This window comes from Vipera berus (assembly GCF_964194415.1).
Source record: "Vipera berus genome assembly, chromosome: 15".
NCBI lineage: Eukaryota > Metazoa > Chordata > Lepidosauria > Squamata > Viperidae > Vipera > Vipera berus.
Genome location: NC_138218.1, coordinates 11,693,629 through 11,718,111, shown reverse-complemented (window position 1 = coordinate 11,718,111; position 24,483 = coordinate 11,693,629). Strand labels below are relative to the sequence as shown.

Below are 24,483 nucleotides of genomic sequence, written 5' to 3'. Positions count from 1 at the left end.
TCTCGTGTTAAACAATATTCAGCTGTGCTTGCTTTTGAAAAAACCTAGTGCCAATGGAAATTGAGTGCAAAGCCTGTTCCTAATATGAATTTCTTTTTGAACTGTCTCCTCCTGCACAATCTCTTTGAAGGGAATTATATGCCCAGTTCTTGAAGGAAATGATTATCCAGCCGGGAATAGCGAAAGCTGAACTTGGAGTCTTCAGGGAGGATGTTACCTTGGAAGACCACGTAAGAACACCACTTATTAGCTAATTATGGTTATTTCAACTGGCAGTTTAGGAGCACCTCACAGGGTTGTTGTTCTGGGGAAAAATGGAGGAGGAAGACATGTTGGAGATATTCGCCCCCTTGAGTTATTTGTAAGAATAATAAAGTTAGGATATAAATAAAAAATAAATAAAATCTGCGTTTCTGCTCTCATCCTGGCTTTGAGTGCATCTTCTCTTCAAACCTCTCTCTTCAAAGCCGCTGAATCCAAACCCCAACAGCCAGTGGAACACCTACTTCAAGGACAACGAAGTCCTGCTGCAAATTGACAAGGATGTCCGGTAGGTCAAGATGGCCGAGTCGGCCTTCATCTTTGCTCAAGCCCCTGTTTCAGGAATAACCCTCCATTGGCAGGATCCCGGTGGCTTCATCAGCAGTAAACCATGATTTATAATAAACTTGTTTGTCCCAAACTGGGGTGTCCTTGAACCATGGCTGTCAGCTCCAATAGAGAAGAACATTTTGGGGATGGCTTCAGAGCTGCAGCAGCTTCTTCGGCGTTGTGACAGGCACACTTTGAGAAACACGGTTTCTTTTTTTCTCCCCCGTAGACGACTGTATCCCGACATGGCTTTCTTCCAGCGCCCCACGGAGCATCCCTGTCTGTTGATCCTCGACCCCCAGAACGAATTTGAGACCCTTCGCAAGCGGGTAGAACAGACCACCCTCAAATCGCAGACGGTGGCACGGAACCGGAGCGGGGTCACTAATGTAAGAGGATACTTTTGGGTACAGATTTGAGGATAGGATAGGATAGGATAGGATAGGATAGGATAGGATAAGAATAGAATAGAATAGAATAGAATAGAATAGAATAGAATAGAATAGAATAGAATAGAATAATAGAATAGAGCAGAGCTTGAAGGGACCTTGAAGGTCTTCTAGTCCAGCCCCCTGCTCAAGGGAGAACCTATATCGTCTCAGATGAATGTCCAGTCTCTTCTGAAAAATCTCCAGGGATGGAGCATCCACGATTTCTGGAGGCAAAAGCTGTTCCACTGGTTGATTGTCCTCACTGTCAGGAACTTTCTCCTTAGTTCCAGATTGCTTAGTTCCAGATTGCTTCTCTCCTTGATCAGTTTCCAACCCTTGTTTCTCGTCCTTCCCTCTGGTGCTTTGGTGATGTTGTGGCGCCATTTTTTCTGACCTTGCAGGTGAGCTCCCCTCTTAAAGCACCAGTGCTAAATGAACACGAAGTTCTGCCCGATGGCTCAGAAGCACATTGGGAAGTTGTAGAACGGATCCTCTTCATCTACGCCAAGCTGAACCCCGGAATTGCCTACGTCCAAGGGATGAACGAAATTGTGGGGCCCCTTTATTACACCTTTGCAACGGACCCCAACAGCGAATGGAAAAGTAAACAGGGCGGGGATGTTCCTGCCGCGTTGGCGTCTGATTGAGCTCTGTGGACGGAGCTGACGGTGTCCCTTTTCATGCACAGAGCACGCCGAGGCGGACACCTTTTTCTGCTTCACCAACCTCATGTCCGAGATCAGGGACAACTTCATCAAGAGCCTGGATGACTCCCAGTGTGGGATCACCTGCAAGATGGAGAAGGTCTACGTCATCCTGAAAGAGAAGGACGGGGAGCTCTACCTGAAGCTGGTGAGAAGTTTGCAGCTTGAGTCTGGCCCTTTGGGGAGCCTACGGGAAAGGTCCATCGTGGTCAACCAGACCAGGAAGGTCCACCACTTAGACCCACTTCGTGGAGCTCAAGGCTCATGGAGATGCACGAATCTGTTCAAGCAGATGGCAGGTCTAGAACTCACCATCTCCTGGTGATTGGCCCAGAGTCACCCAACCGGTTTCCGTGCCTAAGGCAGGACTAGAACTCACAGTCTCCTGCTTTCTAGCCTGGAGCCTTGACCACTAGACCAAACTGGCTCTCATTTTAGGTGTGATACTTAACCAACGGCAACATTAACACTTCAGCTATTCCTATTTCAGGAAATTCTGCAGCCCAACTGAATTCCACCATGTTCAGTGAGGTTCGCTTCCCAGGGTTTGCAGGAGAGCTCAAATTCCTGCAGGAATTTTATGCTTTCAGTTAGGACCCGAATCCAAGAAGTGCTTCTGAAGCAAAGAGGACCTGCCCCCACCACCCCCGAACGTTAGGGGTTCCTTTTGTGGTGCCCCCATCTGGTTCATTGTTGAACATCTTTTTTTTATCTGCAAAAAGAAGAGGAAGGAAGTGCTACCGATTGAAAACCACAAGCTTCCTTTCGGATGATAAAAGTGGTTGAATAAATTAAGAGGCATGGGTCTAGTCAATGGATCCTTGCTGAGGACAAGGTGAGAAAACTTTATTTCCAGACAGTGCCCAGTTTGGTCTGTTTAAGGCGCCAGGCTAGAAAGTGGGAGATTGTGAGTTCTAGTCCTGCCTTAGCCATGAAAGCTAGCTGGGTGACTTAGAGCCAATCGCCAGGAGACGGTGAGTTCTAGTCCCCCCTTCGGCATGAAAGCCAACTGGACGATTCTGGGCCAATCGCCAGGAGACGGTGAGTTCTAGTCCTGCCTTAGTCATGAAAGCTGACTGGGTGACCTATATATAATTTTATTATTATTATTAAAAGGAAGTCCTTGATGCTTGCTTTCTCTTGCCCACATTTTCTGCCCTAGACTGTGTCAATATTTTATTTTCTCTTTCCAGCAAGAGCAGAACATCAAGCCCCAGTTCTTTGCTTTCCGCTGGCTAACACTCCTGCTCTCTCAGGAGTTCCTGTTGCCCGACGTCATTCGCATCTGGGACTCCCTCTTTGCTGACGACAATCGCTTCGACTTCCTCCTGCCGGTCTGCTGCGCCATGTTGATGTGAGTTGTAATCCACATATTTTAAAGGAGGCAACTTGGAGACACACAAACCTCAAGAGAAGTGTCTCTCACCCTTGCTTTCTATGGGACATAGTAGCTTCCGCTAAATTCCCTTTTGTAATCTCAGTGTTTCTCAGCCCCGGGCAACTTTAAGAGGGGTGGACTTCAATTCCCAGAATCCCCCAGCCAGCTAGAGGTTAAGGCACCAGGCCAGAAACTGGGAGATGGTGAGTTCTAGTCCTGCCTTAGCTATGAAAGTCAGCTGGGTGATTCTGGGCCAGTCCTTCTCTCAGCCCAGCTCATCTCACAGGGGAAGTAGGAGGGAGAAAGAACATTTCATATGTATTTGCTGCCTTGACTTACGTATAAACACTTATAATGGTGGGATATAAATAAGTATCAAATAAAAGGCTTTTTTTCATTTCTGCTCTTGGATTGTCCATGCTCGATCCCTTTCGTACTGGATCCCAGTGGATCCGAGCTAAGTCCGTGTTTTTCCCTACAGGCTCATTCGAGATCAACTGCTTGAAGGGGATTTCACTGTAAATATGCGGCTTTTGCAGGTAAAGGGGGAAGGCCAAACGTTTTTCTTCCTGGCTAAGAACAGCCTCAGCCACAACTTTGTAACTTTGAGTGATTGCTAAAGGAGCGGTTGTAAGTCAAGGGCTACCTGAAAGTCAAGGGGGACAAGGATGCTGGTGGTCGGTCACCTGCAGATCTGAGGGTGTCCAGGGCTTGGGGTCATTGTAAGCGGTTGTCCCCTCTTGAAGAGCGGGTGGCCTGCAATTTGTAAGAATTTCTCCCTCATTCAGCGCCTGCGTTATTCCTTTTCCACGCAGGACTACCCTATCTCTGATGTCCACCTGATTCTGAAGACAGCCAAGGATCTTCAGGGCTCTAAGTAGCTCACCCAATCAAAGGCTCAGCAGATGTCATGCCGCTTCTCTCCTCTGTGTAGGAGCTCTGAAGTAAGTCCTGAGGAAGTCACGTTTAGGTTGGCCAGGCTCCAAAATCTCCACCACCAGAAATGACTCCTCCTTGCCACATCTTTTTGGCAAGGGACTCTTAAGGAGATGAGCTACAGGGCATTTCTTACAAGGGTCCAGAAATGACCCAGAAGCAGGACTCACCTGGAATTTGACTTGATGGGAAAGAACCAACCTTTTTGGGGAACCTCTTCTCTAAGAGGCCACCAAAACCACCTTCTGTATCATAGTTTGGGGTAAGTTCTTCCCAGCTCTCCATTCAGACACCAAGATCTTTAGCTTTCTTTGCTAGATTCCTTCCTTCTTTCTTTGGAGGCCAGGGTAAAAGAAAAAAAAAATTGGAACAATGCTGGAAATGTCTTCTTACCCACTGCCTTAGAGCGAACCTATTTCCTCCGTTGCTGAAACACGGAATTGCCTAGGTGGGGACGTTGAAATGCAGAACATTCTCCTTGCTGAGCTTCAGTTGTCACCCTGTTGTGTTTTCCTACTGCGTGTGATCTTTCAGTGATTGCAGTGAATTATAAATTATTCCCCCCCCCCAAAAAAAAGTGGTAAAAGCCTATCCTTGCCCACAAATGCCTCCAATAAAAGGTTTCCTGTGAGCCAAAATAACTGATAATTTAGGGATTGAAGACTTCTTGCTCTGCTAGTTTTCTGCTTGCTGGGAAATCCCCCCCCCCAAAATGAACATTGGCACAGAATGATTATTCTAACAATGAAAAAATAATTTGGGTGGTTTTCAGAATTCTACCGTGTTAATAACGTGCTATTCTGGATTAGTTTGAGTTCCCAAAAGCTTATTAGGCCATTGTGACAATTGAAGTGGCTTTCTTTCCCTCTAGTTCAATTCAATGTGATGTGTGTGACTTGTTAATTAGCTACTTTGTTTTTTGAGGGATGCTGTTACCTTGAATATAAGGTGGAAATTAGAGGTATGATGTAGCTGAGCAAAGCAAGATTTGTTCTGTATTAAGGAGTATGCTGGGCACTTTTGAAGAGTGCTTGAAAATGAGCCTTACAGCTTTTATATAGCGTGATCACTGCCAAATCCTGTAGCTTAAGTTTCCTGCCTCCTTCCACGGAAGAAGCTGAAAAAGTCACAAAAATGCAAAACTTGCACAAACAATGAAATAGCCGCTTAGCAGCTGACATTTCCAGTAGAAGGGAGAAAAAGAAACCTTGCAAAAAAGAAATAAAAATTGCTCTTCTCCCAAAATACAGATTGGGTTTCTTGCAAGACAGAAATGACAGCTGTCTCCCAACCATTTTTTTCATATTTTCCTGGATAATTGTCTTTTTGTTCTTTTTAATTTTGATGACAGACTCCTATTGGACATGATGTGTGATACATAGCAGCTGGTTTTTCCGTGGCCTAAAAATGGTTCTCTGTTGGTTGAATTGAATGTAAAAAAATGTTCAGGTTATGATATTTAAAATGTCATGTTGCAATGAAGGGACAAAAATATATCTCTGTGTGTGTCTGTGCATAATAATTCGTTTCTTGCATATTGGTGTAGCATATACCGTATGTCAAGATTTTTACACACCCATGCACACAATCCCACAAAACTGCTTAGAATCATTGAGCTGATTGTTACTTCCAAGTTCAGTATGCGAAAGTGCTTTGTGAATCTCTTTGGCAACGCCGTACGCAAAGGGAGAACTATTTTTGTTTTTCTTTGCAGATATAATAGAGCAGACCAGCTCAGCGTGCTGCCATTTCATTTTGCTGTCCCCCTGCCCAATCTTGCTTTCGTTCTTTAATTTTTACATATTCCACTACTTTGCGAAATAGCTTTTTTATTTCTACTGGCTAAATGAAATTGGCTACCCGGTTTGAGCATCGGATGTAAAATTATGTAAAAAGAATTGATGGGGAAAAGATACAATAAGGTATAAAAAAAATTGTCTGAGAAGTACGTAGTCATAGGTAAGAAGAACTTTGACTCAAGAGTGAGTTCACAAGTGTATAATTTGTACAGGAAATTCTCTACAACTCTTCGTTGATCTGTATTTTTTTTAATTCTATTTTTTGTGAACAGTGGAAATATTTGTTTCTTTATTTTTTAAAGATTGAGTAGAGAGAAGTTGCCAATACGAAACAGGGTATTTTGTGTTTTGCTTTTCAATTCATTTGGCAACACCAACTGTTAGCAAGCAAGTCAGGATTCAAAATATTTGCCGTGATTTTGTCCAGGAATGGTCAGAACGGTCCAGATAGCGGCCAGGAAGGCGCAATAGAAGCTCTTGAATTCTTTGACCTCTCTTTCTTTCTTTTTTTCTCCTAAATAAAGAATCTCCTTTGTAAAACCTGAGTGGGCCACTCTTGTCTTATGGGGGGGGGGGTAAAGGAATTCAATAGCCTTTTCTCCTCACATTATTTTTATTTTTATGGCTAATTGAAGTTTGCTTCCCAGTTTCAATGTCATAAGCAAAATTATATGAAAAGAATTGATGGGAGAAAAGAAGGTAAAAGCTGCCCTTGAAATACCTTGTGAGAGGAAAGAAGGATCTTGACTCGAGAGGGAATTCATTTATACAGGAGATTCTCTACAACTTCTTTTGTTGATGTGTATTTTTGTTTGTTCGTTTCTCTTTTGGGGAACAAAACCATGATCTGTAATGATGGTAGTTATTTCGAAAGATTGTTTTTGGTGACGGCTTTTGCATAAGTTGGAATTGAGATAGGCAAAGGATCTTGGTGGGAGTGTTTTTATTTACTATTAAAGAAATGCAAACAATTGGTGAAATTTAATTGATAATAAGAGCCCAACGGTGATGGCCACTGTGATAATGGCCATTTGAGACAAAAGTACTTAGGACACCGGAAGTCAAAAGGGGGGGAGCTTTTACTGTCTTCCTTGCAATTGAGACACTTTCATTTCAAGACACTTTTGGTCTTGAAATTATGTAAGCAAAACATGGCTCTAATAAAAGACAAATAGGGAAGTGTCTCTCAACCTCGGTTCCTTTCAATGCATGGCTACCTTGGCTGGGGAATGCTGGGAGTTGAAGTCCACGCATCTTAAAGCTGCCAAGGTTGAGACACTGAAATGGATTAACGAGCTGGTTGCAACCAAAGGTGGCTTAGCCTTAAGACCTATTTCCCAAATCCCTCGGACTTTAAATATCTTCAAGGACAGAGAGAGGGCGCCAAACTGCGGGCAATGCGGAAGCTTCTTAAAAGGGTAATGCCCGATTCAGGGGGCCACTTTTTACTGGCTTTCTTTCCATCACAACAGCCTTATGAGGTAGGCTCATAAGGATCATTGACCTCGGGGTGGGGAGGGGATTTTCGGCTGGATCTTCCGGCGCTGCCAAATTTTGCCACGTCGTAGGTCCAACCCCACTGGCACGTGGCCATCGCCGCTTTAAGAAGCCTCCTGGTAGTCACTTTCCCTTCTTCCAACGTTCCATTCCTTTGATCCCGGCGCGTTCCATCCGGGAGCGCCTCTGCGGAGGGGATGCGGCGCTGGTGGTGCAACCTGGCGCCCGCGGCGGCCTCGCTGGCCCTCGGGCTGGGCGTGGGCGCGGCCTGGGCCGGGGGGCAGAGCCGGGGCGCGGCGCCCGCGGAGGGACTGCTGACGCGGCTGCCCGTCGTGCCGGTGGCGGCGGCGGCGGCGTCGTCCTTGGAGGTGGCCCGGGGCGGAAGCGGCGAGCTGGCCAAGTACGGCCTGCCGGGGCTGTCGCAGCTGCGGAGCCGCGACTCCTACGTGCTGTGCTACGACCCGCGAGCCCGGAGCGCCTTGTGGGTGGTGGAGCGGCTGGACGCGGCGGCCCTGCGCGGCTCCTCGGAGCGGGCCGCCTGCGACTTCCGCGAGGACGACTCGGTCCACCCCTATCACCGCGCCAGCAACGCGGATTACCGGGGCAGCGGCTTCGACCGAGGCCACCTGGCCGCCGCCGCCAATCACAAGTGGAGCCAGAAAGCCATGGGGGACACCTTCTACCTGAGCAACATCGCCCCGCAGGTAAGCCGGGAGCGGGTGGGGACGGATGGATGCCCTGCCGAACCTCAGGCGGAGTCAGGGAGGAGTTCCTCCCTTGATTTACTAGGGTATACTTTTGAATTGTTAACATTTTATCTTCCCTCTAACCTGGTGGCTTTTAACTTTCTAGAATCCTCATTTAAATCAAAACGCCTGGAATAACTTGGAAAAATATTGTCGGAGCTTAACGAAGACTCATCAGAATGTCTATGTCTGCACCGGCCCGCTTTTCCTACCCAGGTACCTGTTCCTCAGTTTCCCCTTTCTATCCTCTAGCAAGTCCACTTGTCGCGTGATCCAAGGGAAAAGCCACTGTTCGGTTATTTTGAATTTTTTACTATGAGGTTGACTGAAAGATCCAAGCTGATCTTAAGGCAAGGTGTCTGTTTGCCGTGGAACAGAAAAATTTTGGGTGCAGAATAAAATTCTGTATTTTTGCAAAGTCTCTGGCGAAATCAGCCTGCAGGTTTCTTTTATTGGCTGAATGTCCTGGCAGAAAATTGATCCAATGCCATTAAAGCGTGGCTGGGTCATGCAAACATTTGCATTTGGGATGTATTATTTCTTTTTTGAAAAGTTGTCTGCTATGGGGTGGTGGTGCTCCTAAACAAGATCATTAATCAGAAAAACGTTTGAAAATTTGAAAAATCTTTAATCTCAAAAGAAAAAAAAACGAAGAAATTGAAAATACAACATTGTTGTAGGAAATTTTGTTTTCTGGCTGTAGGAAAAAAATCCCACCTACTTTGCATTTTATACTTAACCCCCAGAGTTAACTGAGCAGGCTTCTCTTGAGGAAACCAGTCCCGTTGGGCCTTTGACAGGCAAATTCATGCAGGGAGGACTAGAAACCTGGGTGGCTTTTTGGGGCTGAATAGGGGTCCTTTGTTCTCCCTGCAGGATGGAGCCAGATGGGAAGATGTACGTGAAGTACCAAGTGATTGGGCGGAATCAGGTGGCCGTCCCCACCCACTTCTTCAAGGTGCTGATCCTGGAAAAGCCCAGCGGGGAGGTGGAGCTGCAGTCCTACGTCCTGCCCAACGCCCCCGTGGACGAGAAGGCCCCCCTGCAGCGCTTCCTGGTCCCCATCGAGAGCATCGAGAGGTCGTCCGGCCTCCTCTTCGTCCCCAACATCATGAAAAAGACCAGCAAGTTGAAAGCCATCACTGCCGGGAGCGCCACCTGATGACGCCCCTGAATGCAGGCGGTCCTCGGCTGGCGAGCTGAAAGGCCCGTTGCTAAGCGAGACAGGTTCAGTCAACTCTGCCCCGTTTTACGACCTTCCTTGCCATCCTTGCAGTTAACTTAGTAACATGTGAAAATCTGGTTTCACAGGATCACTTAACGACCGGGTGACCAACGACTGCAGTGATTCACTTAAGGTCATAGAATGGGGCAGAACTCAACAAATGCCTCGCTTAGCAACGTAGATTTTGGGCTCAGCTGTAGCCGTTAATTGGGGGGTACTACCTGTGTTTTCCTAGCCCAGCAGGCGGTCTAATAACTAGCGGAGAACCGCTTGCGAAGAAGACGTAGGGCAAAGGACTCCAATCGAAAGGGTTTCTCGTGCTGGAGCTTCCAGGTTTAGTTCTCAGAGGAGACCCAAGCAAGAAGAGGGCAGGTGAGACTAAATCAGCAAACACCAGAAGGAGCTTCAGATGCAGAAAAGGAACGGACGTGGGAGAAGAACGTCGTTTCTTTTGCAAACGCCAAGAAAAACATTTCGTTCCCAGGAAACTTTCTGGGGGGGGGGGTGGCAAGGAGGAGGGGGGCTGGCCTCATCTCAGGGAAAGCAGGCGGCTGTTCCTTGCCCAAACTCAGGTTGAGGGTCCCGTTTTGGGGCAGGGAGATATAATCGATACCTTCGCATCTCTTTTGCAAATAAAACATACGGCCTTGAAATTTTGTTTTCCAAAACCAGCTGCTGATCTCTCATTCTGCCTTAAGCACGGTCCTCAACTTATGGCTACAACAGGGACTCGGGGGGGGGGGGGGAGAGGCACACAATCCCCTTCTCCCATTTATTTCTGCCAAGTAAATGCTTTAAAAACAGATTATTTTTTTCGCCAGCAGAGGCAATGAAACAGCATCTCCTCATTCAGCATCAACTGCAGTGTTTGGTTTGAACGAGGCGGTCACAGGTCCCTCCATCGTTCTAAATAACTTTAAAAATGCCAGCGTGGATCAAATGCAGGCGTGGCCCCTCCTGTTTTCAAAGGGGGCCTTCGAGGAGCTGTGGAATTCTGGGAGTTGACGTCCACCCCTTGCCAAGTTTAAGAAGTTTGTTCTATGGTCCGTCTTAAGCCTGAGATTCACGGGTGCCACCATCTTGACTCCCAAGGTGCCCCAATTGGTGCATGCATTGGTTCCCCACCAAAGGATTATCCGGGTCCATAAGTAAAGCACCTTTGCTCCTGCTCCTTCTCATTTGGCTACTGGGGGCCGATTCACATCTGGAACCTGGCTCCCGCTGCGTCCTTCCTTAGCCGCTGCGTCCATCTTGGGTCTCAGTGCCGAGAGAGAGACCAGGAGGGCTTCCTACAAAGGCATGGGAAAGAGCTGGAGTCAGCCACTGGGTTAAAAGGATCGTCACTTTCTCCTGCAATGATGTCCCATAGAATCTGTCAAGGATCCAGAAACGGAGTAACAGGCAGTCTTCACGTCACAGCCACAAGAGGCGCCAGAATTTGGAACCGTTCTTCTACCAAGGGCTATAAATTGAGGACTACCCTTTAGAGCAGCGCTTTAAGGCACGTGGACTTCGACTCCCAGAACCCCCCGGATTAGATTAAATCGGTAAACTCCCTGCGGGGAGGGAGGTCCTACCCAGAGAGACTGGCCGTCCACTGCCATTAATCCTGGCTTACCTCCGTCCGGATGGTGCGACTTCCTTGCCCCGGACAGGTGTTCAAATACAAGTCAAACAAGGTACTGGGGTCGGTGACATCCAGGTGAGGATCTGCCTCCAGTCCGGCTTCAAGACCTTGCACACCCCCGAAGACGATTAAAGCGTGGCTACCAGAAAGAGAGAAAGAGAAGAGGGTCCTTGGGGAGGCTGTCTCAGCTCCTGCAGGGCACAGCGCGACAGAGTTGGAAGGGGCCTTGAAGGTCATCTAGTCTAACCTCTGCTCAAGCAGGAGACCGTACACCATTCCAGTGAAATGGCTGCCCAGTCTGTTTTTGTAAACCTCCAGTGATGGAGCAGCCACGATTAATGGAAGCTCGTTTATTGTTCTCAGTGTCAGGAAATTTCTCCTCGTTTCTAGGCTGGATCCAGGCTGACTCCCTCTTCTCTTTGGCAGCTCCCCCAATGCCAAGTCGCCCCGGGCCTTCCTCTTTGCTAGACTAGGCATTCCAGTTCCTGCAACCGTTCGTCATGTTTTAGCATGAAACGTAACGCACGAGCTTCACTGCTGTTACCTGAAAGCAGGTAGGCTGGCTTGATCCACGGAGGATCCGCGCTCCGAGGTTCCAATGGAGAGGTCGTAGCCATCCTTATATGGGGACTCAGCAAAGACGGCGCCTGACGGGGAAGGAAGCTTTTAAAAATATAGATAGTCCTCAACTTACAGCAGTTTATTTAGTCAGAGTCACAGACACTGAAAAAGGTGACTATAACCATGTTTCACACTGGCCTTCTAACTGCACTTTTTCTGAGTTCACAGGCAATACTAAGGCAAGCCAATTATTTTATGCATTTTGTACGAAAAGGAAGCTCATCTTGGCTGTGGGGTCCATGGACTCACCATGAAGGAGGAACGAAGAAATAGGAAAATAAGGAACACGTATTGTGTTTTCTCCCTGCGGTTCTCAGAGATCTTCCCTAAAAGCATTCTGCTTGCTCTAAAGGTCACCCTTTGGCATTCGGTTCCTTCTCTCCTGTTTCCAGCTCTGCGTAAATTATACGGAGAGAGAAAAAGTGATAACATCAGACTTACTCAGACACGAAGCTAATCGGATGCTGTAGCCCCAGTAAAGGCCAGAAACGGTGCGGGGACTTTGTGACGATACAACAACACCCTTCTGCGTTTTGCTCTCTGAAAGAGAAAGGAGTCAACTGAATCGGCTCTTACAGGCAGGCCTCACCTTACGAATACAACTGAGTGCAAACTACGTTGCTAAGAATAGGCCTCCTGACTGATGTTGTGGCCCCTTCTTAAACCTGCTTGTGCTAGTTCTCAGTTACTGGGCACCGTCCCCCGGGAGAGACCAGCTCTGACCTGAGTTTCTAAGTCAAAGCCTGTCAAAGGATACCTGGGTTCTGCTTTTCATCCAGACGCACCGTGACGCGAAGACCAGCTTCCAATTGCTTGTCTATCTGGACCTCCTGTAGGAAAACGACACCAACATGGAGCATCACTTAGCCTGGGCACAGCAGTCAAACCGACTGGTCTGTCCATCCATCCATGTCTGTCTGTCTCCCCATCTGTGACCGATCATCTATCTCCATTTATCCATGTCACCTCCCTCCCTCCATCCAACCTTGTCATCCGTCTATCCATCTGTCCAATCATCCAGTTGCAGCCCATAAGCTCCTCCCACTCGGCCAGCCATTGGCTGAGCAGCTGCCCCGCCACCAAACAGTCCACCTTCCCCTCGAGGGCGGGCAGAGGTGGACAGAACCGCAAGGACTCCCTTAGGCCAACCCAGCTTGACCGCCATGAATTACCTTCCGCATCCCACAGTTGACAAAAGACCCTCGGCCAGGCCTGGTGGGCCGGGCCAGGACCACCCCTTCCCGATATTCAGACTCTTCGTCCATTCGGACATGGTGGGGACTGTCCAAGGGGTTCAAGAGGCCTGAAACGATCCATGGATGGCCAGAAAGATATTTTTTTTAAAAAAGTTAGAAGACGTTTCTACTAAATGCAGCTCCCGTAGAGGCCATTTCTCACACAACTAGTCCTTGGCTTACAACCACAATTAAGCCCCACATTTCTGATGTTAAGTGAGACATTTGTTAAATGAATTTGCCCCATTTTACGACCTTCCTTGCCCCAACTGTTAAGTGAATGGCTGCAGTAGTCACAGTGACGGAGGAAAGAGGACTCCAGGACTTACCAGCAAACTGCAGGTCCTGGTGCTTGGGGAAAAAGGACTTCCTCAGGTACCTGTTGAAGAAAGAAAAGCCGCTCTTCTTAGACAATGGTGGCTGAGCTATTGGCAACAGAACTGCCGCTTTCCTGCCTCTCTAAAAGAGGAACATTCAGCATCCGCAGAAGAAAGGCAGCAGGAAAGAGAAACAGGAGCTCTTACTCAAAGGCAAATGCTGTAATAAAGGCAGATAAATTTACATTTCAAAAAATGACCTCTAGTCCCTCCTTAAGCATGAAAGCTGCTGGGTGACTTTGAGCCGGCCCCTCCCTCTCAGCCCAGCCCACTTTGCAAGGTGGTTGTAGTAAGGAAAATAGGGGGAGGAAGGAGCAGGAGTTCTGTTTGCTACCTGGAGTTACTTATAAAAATAATAATAAATGTGGGATATAAATAGATGATGATGGCAAGGCATAATTGTGGCTTGCTTTGGCCCCTTTTGAGCCGGACAGTCTTTGCAGGGCGACTTACTGGGGACACTCCAGGTACTGAAGGATCCGGGCCAGCTGGACGCAGTCCTGCCCTTTGACCTTGATCCCCTCGAACTCGCCTTCGATGCTCCTGAAAGACAAGCAGCAAAAGTCACCGGGCGCCTCCAAGCAAAAATGCCAATTTGCAGCCCAAACTCGCTTGGGAGGAAAAGGCATCGTACCAACGCAGAGCCTGGCTTTTTGCAACTCTGTCCGGGGACCCAACCTTCATAGGGATGTGCTTCGGGCACTCTCACAACGTGGCTGCCACAACCAGCTGGCCACCCGTAAGCACCAACTGACACAGTAAAATTATTCTTCCCATTTGAAAAAGCTCGCAAAGGGTGATCACGTGACCCTGGGGCACTGCAACCATCCTGAGATGCCAGTTGCCAAGCATCTGGATTTTGATTAGGGGACCACGGGGATGCTGCTAGGGTCATGTGAAAAACAGTCATCAGTCATTTTTCCCAGAGCTGTTGTAACTTCAAACCATCACTAAACTATGGTTGTAAGCCATTCTGCTCTCTTATCCCTGTTGGCCAAGGCTGGTGCACTCAACAGAACTGAGACTCAAGTCCCCATTCCTCCTTACTCAGGTGGGCCCGATCGGTACCCTGAAGAGGACGTTGTGGCACAAAACAGGACCGACCAGAATGAGACTGAGACACCCCCCCCTTACCTGGAATTTTCTCCTTGTTCGTCAAAGACTACAATTTCATCCACGCAGAAGATGACGCAGGCGCGGGCGATCTGTCCGGCCAGATACGTCCGCAATTCAGGTGACTGCGCATTGCTTAGAATTGAGCCAGGCACAGCCACGCTGACTGTGTGGTGCCGCCCTAGGAAAGAAGGGGGGAGGGGGGAGGTTAGGAGTGGGATTACCCCTCCCAAAAATATTCCTTCCTTCCCTCCCTCTCTCCCTCCTTCTCTTTCTTCTGAACATATTTAATACTCCTTTCTCCTTCTATTTTTCGGCACAACAATAACCCTATGAGGTGGGCTGGGCCGAGAAGAGGGACTGGCTCTAAATCACCCAGCCGGCTTTTATGGCTAAGGCGGGACTAGAACTCACCGTCTCCTGGTTTCTAGGTCAGCACCATCATCACTGCAGCAGACTGGCTCCTCTATCTAATCTAAGATTGCCATACTGTATTAACTCAGTTTCTGGGTTTGGGGGTGCCGATCCATAAGCTGGCAAGAACTGGCAAGCTCCAAAAAGAAAAATCTAATGAGGATTAACCCTCGGTCCACCATGCAGTGAGAATACACTCGTTCGCTCTTGGCCCAAGTTGTGTGAACCCAACCTTTCTCATTCCCCAAGGCTAGTCTGAGACCCAAAGTAGGTTTCCCCGTATTTTGGCAGCCACCTTTGTCCTCCTTCGGCTTCGCCGCTTCTCTCTCTTTCTCCACCAGCGCTCGGGCTCTCTCCTTCTCCAACTTCTTCAGCAGCTTTATCTCTTTCCATTTCTTCTTCTCTTCTTTTTCTAGGAGGTGAAAGCAAATGTTTGATTTTAAAGTTCTCTCCCCTGAGGAATTTGCAAAGAGTGACAAGGTCACCCTTCCCTATACAAAGTGATGGTTATTTTTAGGGAGAATTAAAAAGCATCTTGCATCCTTCTAACCAGCAATCAGGATTTCTCTATGGACACAACTGACACCCAGCAGCTCTTTTTTTTAAAAAAAATATCTTATTAAAACTCAGTTCTTACTTTGTTTTTTCCATTTGCGCCAATCCATCTTTTCTCCTCTTCCCTGGAAAACAGCGCAGAGACATTGTCAGTTCGGGAGACAAAGGCTGGGTTCGCAAAACACGCAGAGGCGGAGCGCTATAACCACACGCGGATACATACGGAGGACCTCCAGGATGCAACCCGTGCAAAAGACTTTTCATCCTCCCCAGCAGGCAGATGACCACCCAGCCTCCCCATCAGAACCGGTAAAGTGTTGCAAAAATAAGTCCTCTTTCTTTTTTTTTGCAAAGGCACGAATCTCTTCGCCCAGCACCGCCTGGAGCCTCCATGGCCAGGAGCAGGCTACCTGCGCCAGATGCAAAGGGCAGCAGCCCGGGAAAGCGGCTGCCTCACCCGCCGGGCTTCCCAGAGGACGCCCCGCCGTTGCAACGGGGGCTGCCCCCCCCAGCGCCCCCCCCCATGATCCCGATCCGCGCCCCACGTGCACCTCCTGCACGCGCTTCGCCCCGCCGCGCTCCGCCATGTCGCAGCCAGCCAATCCCGCGCCGGCAACTTCCGGAGGCGGCCGCCGATTGGGTGGGGAGGGAAGGAGCTACAGACCGATGAAAACGTAGAGGGGACCATCCGGTTGCATTAGCGAGAATGGCCTTTTCCTTTTCTTTTAATTCCTCTTTTACTTTTTCCTTTCCTCTTTACGTTTTTCTTGCTTTCGCTCTTTCCTTTCCCCTTTCTTTTCTCCTTTATTCCTTCTTTCCCTTTTGTTTTCCCTCTTTCTGTCTCTACCTTTCCTTTTCTTCGTTCTTCTTTTCCTTCTATTTCTTCTTCCCTCCCCCCTTTTTTTATAAGCCATTTTTCATGTGGTTTTTTATCCATGTGGTTTTTTTTTATTCCATTTATATCCCGCCCTTCTCCGAAGACTCAGGGCGGCTTACAAGCTTAGCAGTAGCCTTCATTCTATGTATATGCCTGCTTATTAGGGCTTTCACACACACCCCAAGCGGCATTATTACAAAGTCAGCTTAATTGCCCCCAACAATCTGGGTCCTCATTTTACCTACCTGGGAAGGATGGAAGGCTGAGTCAACCTTGAGCCTGGTGGGACTCGAACCTGCACTAATGGCAGGCAGCTGGTGTTACTTAAGGAGGCATTAGCCCACTGCTCCTAACCCTAACCCTTTCTTTTAACTCCTTTTAGCTAGTTTTTTTTGGGGAAATGTTCCTTTTCAATCGATAAAAGCAAAACTTTTTTTTAAAAAAAACACCTAATGGTTCTCTTGCTCTGTGTTTTGTCCAGCAAAGTCATTGACCCAAGGCTAAATAACATTTCAGAGTTATTCGGGCAGCATATCGCAACCTCAGACTAAAAAACATGTCCTGTGTGTGTTTGTGTGTGTGTGTGTGCGCTTCTGTGGTGTTGAAACGCCCTTGGTTCAATGGGCTGGTTTGAGCATCATGAAACCCTTGCAAAGCTGTTCGTTTAACCATGAAAGGTGAGCACATAGCCTCTTTCATTGATGCAACCAAGCAATCCTACCTATTACAGTCTGGCGGACAACCACACCCATTGATTGTGGGAATCAGAGGGGATCCCAAGGTCCCAAACTGTTGCTCTGTGCATGAGTTTTACCGTCTTGTCCAGCCCTAGGAATTTACACGCTTTGCAGACATACAGCAAGAAGTGCAACTTTAATTAAAAGTTGACATCCTGAGAGGTAGGAACCCCTGGGAGGTCTTCGGCATCTCCAGGGGTCCAAATATTCTTTGACACACAACTGCATCAGCACTGGGCTGAGTGGCAGCCCCCATCATCTTGCTGAGACCTCGGGAAGATCGGCCAGGAGCCTCAGTGACCCTGCAGAGAAAGAGGAGGAAAGAAAATCAGTGTGAAACCCGGTTTCTGGAGACTTGCAGGGAGGGCTTGCTTTGCAAACAGCCCAGGAGGTCAGTTCCCCCCCCCCCCGTCGCAACGGGGCAGGTGGCAGCGCCCCAAATCTTGCCTCTGCTTCTCTCCCTACGGCTGACATGTCACTGGTTTTGCTGGCTCCATTCCTTCAAGATGTCCCCAGCAGCTTTCAAGGTCGAGTCCTCCTAAAAGATTGAATGAAAAAAGGATGAGCTTTTTTTTTTTAATAAAATATAATTTTTATTGAATAATTATTTTTACAAAGTGAAAAGATAAACATGAAAGAAGAGAGGATAAGAGAAGGGGAAGAGGGAAGGAAAGGGAAGTAAATGGATGAAAAAGGAAAGGAAAAGAGAATGGAGACTTCACCTTTGCAAAGCAGAAACGCAGAAAACGGTCAAAATTTTTCTTCTGTGGGACGCTGTAGAAAGCAGAGACAGGAATGGAAGCCAGACGCTGCAGAGGAAGACACGAAAAATCAGGATGAAAGGCAAAATACATCTCCATCGCTTTTAAGAAGAGACTGGACAGCCATTTGTCTGGAACGGTATCGGGTCTCCTGCTTGAACAGGAGGTTGGACTAGATGACCTCCATGGTACCTTCCAACTCTGTTATTCTGTATTTTGTTCACCTTCTTGGATTATAACAAAAAACAGAGCCTTCATAGTGAACTTTAGAGCCCCAGTAAAGGAAAAGTGTGTGAGGCTCAGGGTTGAAATGAGGGGTCCTCGGTGCTCAGAGAGCCCCACCATTCTCCACTCACCTTGTTCTTAATCATCCATTTTGCAAAACGGAAGTCGTAGGGTTCTTCCGAAGGTGGCAAATCAATTTCTGCAAGAGGACACAAATGACGTGAGGGCCATTGGCAACCTCCGCTGGGTCTTTGCAGGTCTTTACACACAACCCTCCGCACAGCCCTGCAGGGACACTTGAGGTGGCTTACTAAAGGTCGAGAGGTCGGCAATCAGGAAGTAGGTGCCCTCTGGGACAATCGGCTTCATGCCCACCGCGGCCAGGCTCTCCACCAGGAGATCCCGCTTCCGCTGAAGCTCTTTGGGCAGCTGCACAAAATAGCTGTCGGGCTTGCCAAGGCGCGCCAACTCTTGCTCAAACCCATGGGCCACGGCCTCCTGCTGAAGCAAAGGGCGAAAGAGAGGACGATGGGGCGGCAAGCCAGCCTCGGGGGGTGTGTGTGAACCCAGCGGTGCAATTTATCGAACAAGCCACGGGAAGCGGGGCCTGTCAGAGCTTGGGAAAGAGGATGGAGGTTTGCAAAATACTAGAAGGGCAGGACTTTGGCCTCTTCTCCCTGGATAATAGATGACAGGCAGATAATTGACAGATGACAGACAATAGACAATATAGACAATAGACAATAGGTTATAGGTAATACGTAATACATAAAAAACGGAGGGCGACTTCCTAATCTCTCCGGCAGACGGTTAGAAAGATGATCAAGAAAACTTTGCCCAGATGATCTTAGAGCAGGGATCCCTCGAGGGGTCAATAGTGATTCTCAAGGGTCGATGGGACAGTCCAAGGGGTTGATAAATATCCGGGGGTCAATAAATGACAGAGGGTTGATTAGGATCAATCAACCTTTAGGATTTCTATAGAACTCCATGTCAGTTACTAATTATCTAGGATCTATTATTGGTTACGGCTCCTGGTTTCCCAAGGAACCGTCACATTGCGAGAATCTGGACGGCTTGTTTAGCTGAGGCTTTTAGCCTACCGTGCAAACCCTGTAAATGGGCTGATTGACAGCCAGGCAAACCCAGCTGTGTGAATGCCACACTTCGTGTGGCCCTGTCCGCTTACCTGAGCTGCTGTGGCACAATGATAGATCGTATTTTGGTGAACAGTTCTTAGGTGTTTCAAGAGGCGGTCAGGCCCGATGGCCCAGCCAACCTGCCGGGAGGAAAGAGGATGGATAATTACTTCCCTCGTTTGATATTTCTTCTTCAGATCTTGAGAGGAATATCCTCGGCTATGATATTCCTCAGTCGGCAGCTAGTTCTGCCATTTGCAAAAAAAAGAGGAAATGTTGATGAGCAGGCCTGGGGGGGCGGAGAGAGAATGTGTTCAGATAGTCCTCGACTTACAATCATTTGTTTAGTGACTGTTCGAAGTCACAATGGCACTAAAGCATTGACTTATGACTGTTTTTCACACTTAGGACCACTGCAGTGATCAGGGTCGCGTGACCAGAATCCAGACGCCTGGCAACTGCCGCCACACAGGATCCCTCACCTTCCATCCTGTGGCACTGTAGGTTTTGCCAGCGCTGCCAATGGTCACAGTCCGCTCCCACATTCCTGGCAAACTGGCTGTAAAACAGAGAGGAGGAGGAGGAAAGTGAGGCACCCATCAGCTCACTTTGTCTGAGCCTGCCACCCTCTCCCGCCGGCTCTGCCCATCCTCTTTCCATATCGCGGGACACTGGACTCCCCAGAACCTTTCCAGGGGGGCTCGCTGTAGAATCAGCGGGTCATTGCAAGAATCTACATTGGAGGCAGTCCTCGACTTACGACCACAACCCTAATTTCCATTGCTAAACAAGGTACAAGTAGTCCTGGACATACGACCACAATTGAGCTCAAAATTTCTGTTGCTAAGTGGGACATTTCTTAAGTGAAGTTTGCTCCCATTTTACGACATTTCTTGCCACAGCTGCAAATTTAGTCACACGGCTGCTAAGTGGATCTGGCTTCCCCCTTGACTTGGCTTGTCAGAAGGTCCCAAAAGAGGATCACATGGGAAAACCCCCACCCCCTCTGGGACACTGCGACCGTAGTAAATATGAGTTGGTAACCAAGCACCAAGCTGATTGATCACGTGGCTGCAGGGATGCTGCAAGTTATCCTAAAGGAAGGCCCGCGGCTGAGCACCCAAAATATGATCGCGTGAACGGAGAGAGGGAAGGCGGCCATCAGAATTTAGGATCCAGGTCATTGTAACTTTGGATGGTCATAATTCAAGGCTACTTGTAAAGAATTGGGAATATTTGTGGGAAAAGGACCAACTCAGCTGGACCTTACCAATCCGCACGTGCTCATTTTCATCATAAACCAGCCACTCGTAGACTTCGTCGCTCAAACAGACCACGTCATGTCTCACACACAGGTCTGCCAAGTGTGCCATCTCAGCTCTGCTGAAAACCTGCAGGGCACAAAGAGACAGGAAGTTGGTCCCCTCTGAAATGCAACTATCACAACAACCCTAGGAGGTAGGCCAGACCTGGCCCAGGCGCTCAGCTTCCAGCTTCTCCATTTGATAAAAAGTGAACAGGTAAAGACTCCAGAAGTTGTGGGTGCTCCAACACGGGAGGTTTTCAAGAAGAGACTGGACAGCCGCTTGTCCGAAATGGCATAAGGTCTCCTGCTTGAGCAGGGGGTTAGACTAGAAGACCTCCGAGGTCCCTTCCAGCCCGAGGATTCTATGATTTAAATATCCCCAATGGGCACCTTGCAAAGGGAGAATGCTTCATTACCTTCCCCAAAGGGTTGTTGGGAGAATTCAAAACCAGGACTTTTGTTCGTTTGGTGAACGCCGCCTCCAGCTCGGCTGGATCGAATTGCCAGTCCCGGCTGGATGCCAGCTTTCCACTTTTGGCAACTTTCTGGAGGAGAGAAAAAGGACCTTGGTGGATGATCTCCAGCCTGGTGCCCTTCAGATCCATTAATTTAACATAGATCCTTTAAATCAAATTAAAACAACAGCAGCAACAGAAAGAAAGGGGGGGCATTTTGTTGCTAAGAAAAGTAAAGCCCAGAGGAAGCCTTGGAGAATGCACAGTCTGAGACTCCAACACAAAGGATATATTTGCAAGGTTGATAGACGTCTTGCGGGGGAAACCAGGTAAAAATCACAACCAGATGAGTTAATTCTACTGTGTTGTAAAGCTACATTAGCAGAAACTTGCAAGTCTGAAAGTACAAATATTTCTCAATCTCCTTTACAGCCTGAAAAACTAGGAATGGTCTCTTCTGATCCTCTTTCTCCACCCATTAGGCAGCTCTGGGCTATGCCCTCTCTTATCTGACTGTTCCCTTGGCGGCGTCTCTTTGCCCACTGATCCCCAATGCATTAAACTTGAAGTGTGCCCTTCCCTTCCTTATTTAGGGGACCCATCAGTGGGCGCTCACTCACCAGATGGAGGGGGACAAAGACGGGCTTCCCGCCTGCCATTTTGGTCATGGGTTCGTAGCAGTCGAAGTACGGCTCAATTATAATCACCTAGAGAAAACCAAAATGGAATTTGGCATTTAAGTGATTCAAGGACCGGCGTCTTAATCCCTGGCAAGGGAATTCTGGGAGCTGAAGTCCATACACCCTTAAAAAGGGGCCAGCATGGGAGAAGTAATTGCCGACTTGACCCAGCGGACCCCAGTAACGGGAGCTGAGATGCCTCCTTCAACAGGCAAGCTGACTCCACTGCTCCCTGCCCACCGTCACAAAAACCCTGGACCCCCACTTCGCTGAAGGAGGACTGGTACCCCGTTAATCACCTCGTCCCCCTCGTCCACCAGGGCCTGGAAGCAGCAGAAGAGAGCTTCGTACGCCCCCACTGACACCATCACGTTCTTCAGAGGGTCCAGGTCTCGCTGGAGCAGCTTCCCAAAGAAGCGAGCCAGGATCTCCACCAATCGCGGATGTCCCTGGGGGAAAATAAGATCAAAATAATCCAGGGTCCTTTTCCTGTCGGGACTGAAAGTCTCTTAAGGCTGGGAGACTTATGAGCGGGTTTTGCACGATGGTGAACTTAGCCATGATCAAGTTTTGAACCAGGGTTGAATCAGCTCAATTGGCTGGATCTGGAGACAATCAAGCTTCTGGCCATACAGACACCCAGGGAGCTACGTGGTCTTTTGAACCAGACATACAGGCAGTCCTTGACTTATAACCAGCTGTTTGAAGTTACAACAGCACTGAAAAAGGGGACTTATGGCTGGTCCTCGCACTTACAACCGTTGCAGCATTTCCCCTGTGACCAGAATTCAGCTTGGCAACTGGCATTATTTATAACTTTTGCAGTATCCCAGGGTCTTGTGAACACAGTTTGCAGCCGTTCCAGCTGGCTTCTGACCAGCTGGAATTTCAAATCTGGGTCATATGTAGCCTTGCAGAAGTCTGTTGTAACTTCACACACTCGTACGTTGAGGACTATCTGTTGGTGATTCACTGGATGTTTGTAAACTGCAGCTTAAAGTTTGTGAATAAATAATCACAATGCCCAAATTGGTTCCAGATGGTTAACAAAAAGCAAAGTTCACCCATTTTGGCACTACACTTTGTCCCGGAAAATGGATGTTCCACGTACAAAGGCCTGCGTGTATTGGTGCAACATGGTGTTTTCTCCACTGATCGCTTCCATGTAGGCTTTCTTGACAAAATCCGGTGGGGAAAAATTAGGAAAACCTTGACCCAAATTCACAGCCTTGTGAGAAGCAGCTAGTCGAGAAAATTCCACCCTAAGAAGATAAAAATCATTTTTAAAAATTGAGATAAGTTTGTGCTAATGATTAAGGCACCAGGCTAGAAAGCCAGACATCGTGAGTTCAAGTCCCGCCTTGGCCATCCTTTACAAGACGCTGGCTTAATCCATGAACCAAGCCATCGTTCTCCCGAAGAAGCGAATTACGAGCTGCTTACCAGATATTCTGGTCCACGCCTTCCAGCCGCCGAGCTTGAATTGCCTTGGCCATATTTTCCTAGATTAAAAAAAAGTAACAAATCATGAATAACTCCAAACTACAGGGTGACCAATCCTGGCTAAGTCACTCTTCAGGTAGTCCTCGACTCACGACCATTCATTCAACGTTACGACAGTGCTGAAAAAAAGTCCTCACGCTTATGATTGTTGCGGCATCCCTGCAGTCACATAATCGGAATTTTGGTACTTGGAATGTATTTAAGAGGTTGGCATCATCCTGGGTCATGTGATCACCTTCTGTGATCTTCCCCATCTGTTTGATGGACTTCCACTCCCAGAATCCCCCATCTGTCTGGGGAATTCTGGAACTTGAATTCCACACAGCTAAAAGTTGCTGAGTTTGGAGGCCCCTCCTCAGGGCAACAAATCCTAGTTACTAAACCATGGGCCAGTCAGTTGTGCATCCTACCTTGGTACGATAGTAGCCAAAATATAAACACGGGGTTCTCCACAGACCATGAATCAAAGGCAGGCCACGACAAGGGCAGCTGGTAGTCCAGAGAGCTCTGCACCTTTTTATGCATAAATAAAACAAAACAAATGTTTAACTCTCTGCATAATGAAACCCAAATTAAAATATACGGATTAACCATCAAACTGTCTGAAAATAGCCTTAAGGTTCTCCATTCATTTCTTTTATCGCTAACCAGCCACAGAGATCAGATTTATAGATTATCCTGCCTACAAAACAATATCCCCAAAGGAAAAACAAAAGCAGGCTAAGAGAGAAAAATGAGAAAAAATAATAAACAGCTAAAGAGGAAACAATACAATCAAACTTGATCTGAGCTGCATAAAATCCAGATAATCCTAAAGTGAGAACGAAAAACCAGAATGTTTGTGAGCTTTTCCAATCTCTTATCTGTCACCTAGATTATTGGAACCAGCCCTGAAAAGCCTCAACAATGTTAGTTACCGAGTTTGTACAACACACTTCTCCGGTAAATTAAACTTAATTATTACTTCCCAGAGTGGGCTGAAACAGGCTTAACCTGGGTTAGCTTCTTTGGGAGTTAAAGGTTTGCTGAGTTCATTTCTGGTCGGCAACCCCTTTTTTCAATGAGACAGAGAAAAAGACCTTTCTATAACTACACAATGATTCAGCTTTCAACCTAAAACCTTTCATTTTTGTTCCTGTTTTGAGTCTGAAAGCCAGAAGCAATTTCCCTATGGAAACAGGACGGAATAAAATCTTCTCGTTGCTTAAAACAGTTGACGGGCATCTCAGCCAGATTCCTTTGTCTTCCACCAAAGTGCAAAGCGATAGATCTCCAAACTCAAAGAGCACCAAGGACAACCTTGAGCTACAAAAAGGCTTTGGAAGGATATCTGTCGTTCCACAGACCAAACTTTGAAGGAGGATTAGTTCAGCAACCGTGTGACAGCAGAGGTGGGAAACCAAAAGCCACAGCTGGCAAGAAGGAACCGATGCCGCAAAAAAGGCAGAAGAAACTTACAGCGTTGCTTTGTCACAACACAACATCTATCATCCTTCCTGGTCTGAGCCCAAAGCAGCGTCTTCCAAGAGCTGACTCATTCCTCTTTTCCGG

The 24,483-nt window shown here is 47.8% G+C and overlaps 4 protein-coding genes across 11 annotated transcripts in view; 2 read left to right on the top strand and 2 right to left on the bottom strand.

Moving 5' to 3' along the window:
- The window catches only part of TBC1D13 (TBC1 domain family member 13), a 24,530-nt gene extending 4,283 nt beyond the window's left edge, over positions 1-20,247 (top strand). The window contains exons 5-15 of one of the 4 annotated variants that reach the window (XM_081339899.1): positions 131-230; positions 468-550; positions 821-980; positions 1,424-1,625; positions 1,711-1,874; positions 2,920-3,080; positions 3,586-3,643; positions 3,920-4,048; positions 14,219-14,401; positions 15,386-15,558; positions 19,397-20,247. In XM_081339899.1, coding sequence (XP_081196025.1) covers positions 131-230; positions 468-550; positions 821-980; positions 1,424-1,625; positions 1,711-1,874; positions 2,920-3,080; positions 3,586-3,643; positions 3,920-3,985 — 994 coding nt within the window. In that variant the 3' untranslated portion in view covers positions 3,986-4,048; positions 14,219-14,401; positions 15,386-15,558; positions 19,397-20,247. Of the gene's footprint in view, positions 1-130; positions 231-467; positions 551-820; positions 981-1,423; positions 1,626-1,710; positions 1,875-2,919; positions 3,081-3,585; positions 3,644-3,919; positions 4,303-8,188; positions 8,299-8,958; positions 8,979-14,218; positions 14,402-15,385; positions 15,559-15,603; positions 15,795-19,396 lie in introns of those variants that run through there. The other 3 variants (XM_081339900.1, XM_081339897.1, XM_081339898.1) reach the window with 3 other exon arrangements.
- ENDOG (endonuclease G) lies at positions 4,343-9,248 on the top strand. Its single transcript, XM_081339901.1, has 3 exons — positions 4,343-8,040; positions 8,189-8,298; positions 8,959-9,248. The coding sequence occupies exons 1-3, from the start codon at positions 7,534-7,536 to the stop codon at positions 9,242-9,244; spliced, it is 903 nt and encodes a 300-aa protein (XP_081196027.1). The 5' UTR covers positions 4,343-7,533; the 3' UTR covers positions 9,245-9,248.
- On the bottom strand, positions 10,423-16,518 carry LOC308674987 (putative methyltransferase C9orf114). 2 transcript variants are annotated; one of them, XM_081339896.1, is made up of 12 exons: positions 15,801-16,518; positions 15,332-15,374; positions 14,990-15,106; positions 14,302-14,461; positions 13,621-13,710; positions 13,120-13,169; positions 12,728-12,858; positions 12,313-12,385; positions 11,997-12,095; positions 11,479-11,581; positions 10,926-11,073; positions 10,423-10,596 (listed from the first exon to the last, which is right to left on the bottom strand). In XM_081339896.1, exons 1-12 carry the CDS (start codon positions 15,834-15,836, stop codon positions 10,483-10,485), a joined length of 1,164 nt encoding a protein of 387 aa, XP_081196022.1. In that variant the 5' UTR covers positions 15,837-16,518; the 3' UTR covers positions 10,423-10,482. The 2 variants fall into 2 exon arrangements, with proteins under 2 accessions (XP_081196022.1, XP_081196021.1); XM_081339895.1 differs by lacking the exon at positions 15,801-16,518 and adding an exon at positions 15,473-15,565.
- Positions 16,992-24,483, bottom strand: KYAT1 (kynurenine aminotransferase 1). 4 transcript variants are annotated; one of them, XM_081339893.1, is made up of 15 exons: positions 24,391-24,483; positions 23,343-23,445; positions 22,873-22,931; positions 22,541-22,691; positions 21,729-21,878; positions 21,370-21,456; positions 20,711-20,839; positions 20,259-20,379; positions 19,471-19,547; positions 19,039-19,128; positions 18,161-18,350; positions 17,981-18,048; positions 17,586-17,672; positions 17,311-17,401; positions 16,992-17,165 (listed from the first exon to the last, which is right to left on the bottom strand). In XM_081339893.1, exons 1-14 carry the CDS (start codon positions 24,414-24,416, stop codon positions 17,339-17,341), a joined length of 1,401 nt encoding a protein of 466 aa, XP_081196019.1. In that variant the 5' UTR covers positions 24,417-24,483; the 3' UTR covers positions 16,992-17,165; positions 17,311-17,338. The 4 variants fall into 4 exon arrangements, with proteins under 4 accessions (XP_081196019.1, XP_081196020.1, XP_081196017.1 ...); XM_081339894.1 differs by having other exon boundaries at positions 18,161-18,347; XM_081339891.1 differs by lacking the exons at positions 16,992-17,165; positions 17,311-17,401 and having other exon boundaries at positions 17,435-17,672.

Excerpts from the sequence above, each read along its gene's own strand:
- KYAT1 (XM_081339891.1), bottom strand. The coding sequence starts at position 24,416 with ATGTTGTGTTGTGACAAAGCAACGCT. Across the intron at positions 19,129-19,470 it reads ACAGTGCCACAGGATGGAAG|GTTGGCTGGGCCATCGGGCC; the intron begins GTGAGGGATCCT and ends TCCTCCCGGCAG. Across the intron at positions 18,351-19,038 it reads ATTGTGCCACAGCAGCTCAG|CAGGAGGCCGTGGCCCATGG; the intron begins GTAAGCGGACAG and ends CCTTTGCTTCAG.
- ENDOG (XM_081339901.1), top strand. The coding sequence starts at position 7,534 with ATGCGGCGCTGGTGGTGCAACCTGGCGCCCGCGGCGGCCTCGCTGGCC. Across the intron at positions 8,041-8,188 it reads TGAGCAACATCGCCCCGCAG|AATCCTCATTTAAATCAAAA; the intron begins GTAAGCCGGGAG and ends TTAACTTTCTAG. Across the intron at positions 8,299-8,958 it reads GGCCCGCTTTTCCTACCCAG|GATGGAGCCAGATGGGAAGA; the intron begins GTACCTGTTCCT and ends TTCTCCCTGCAG.
- LOC308674987 (XM_081339895.1), bottom strand. The coding sequence starts at position 15,550 with ATGGGGAGGCTGGGTGGTCATCTGCCTGCTGGGGAGGATGAAAAGTCT. Across the intron at positions 13,170-13,620 it reads CAGTACCTGGAGTGTCCCCA|GTACCTGAGGAAGTCCTTTT; the intron begins GTAAGTCGCCCT and ends TTTCTTCAACAG. Across the intron at positions 11,074-11,478 it reads GCCAGCCTACCTGCTTTCAG|CCACGCTTTAATCGTCTTCG; the intron begins GTAACAGCAGTG and ends TCTTTCTGGTAG.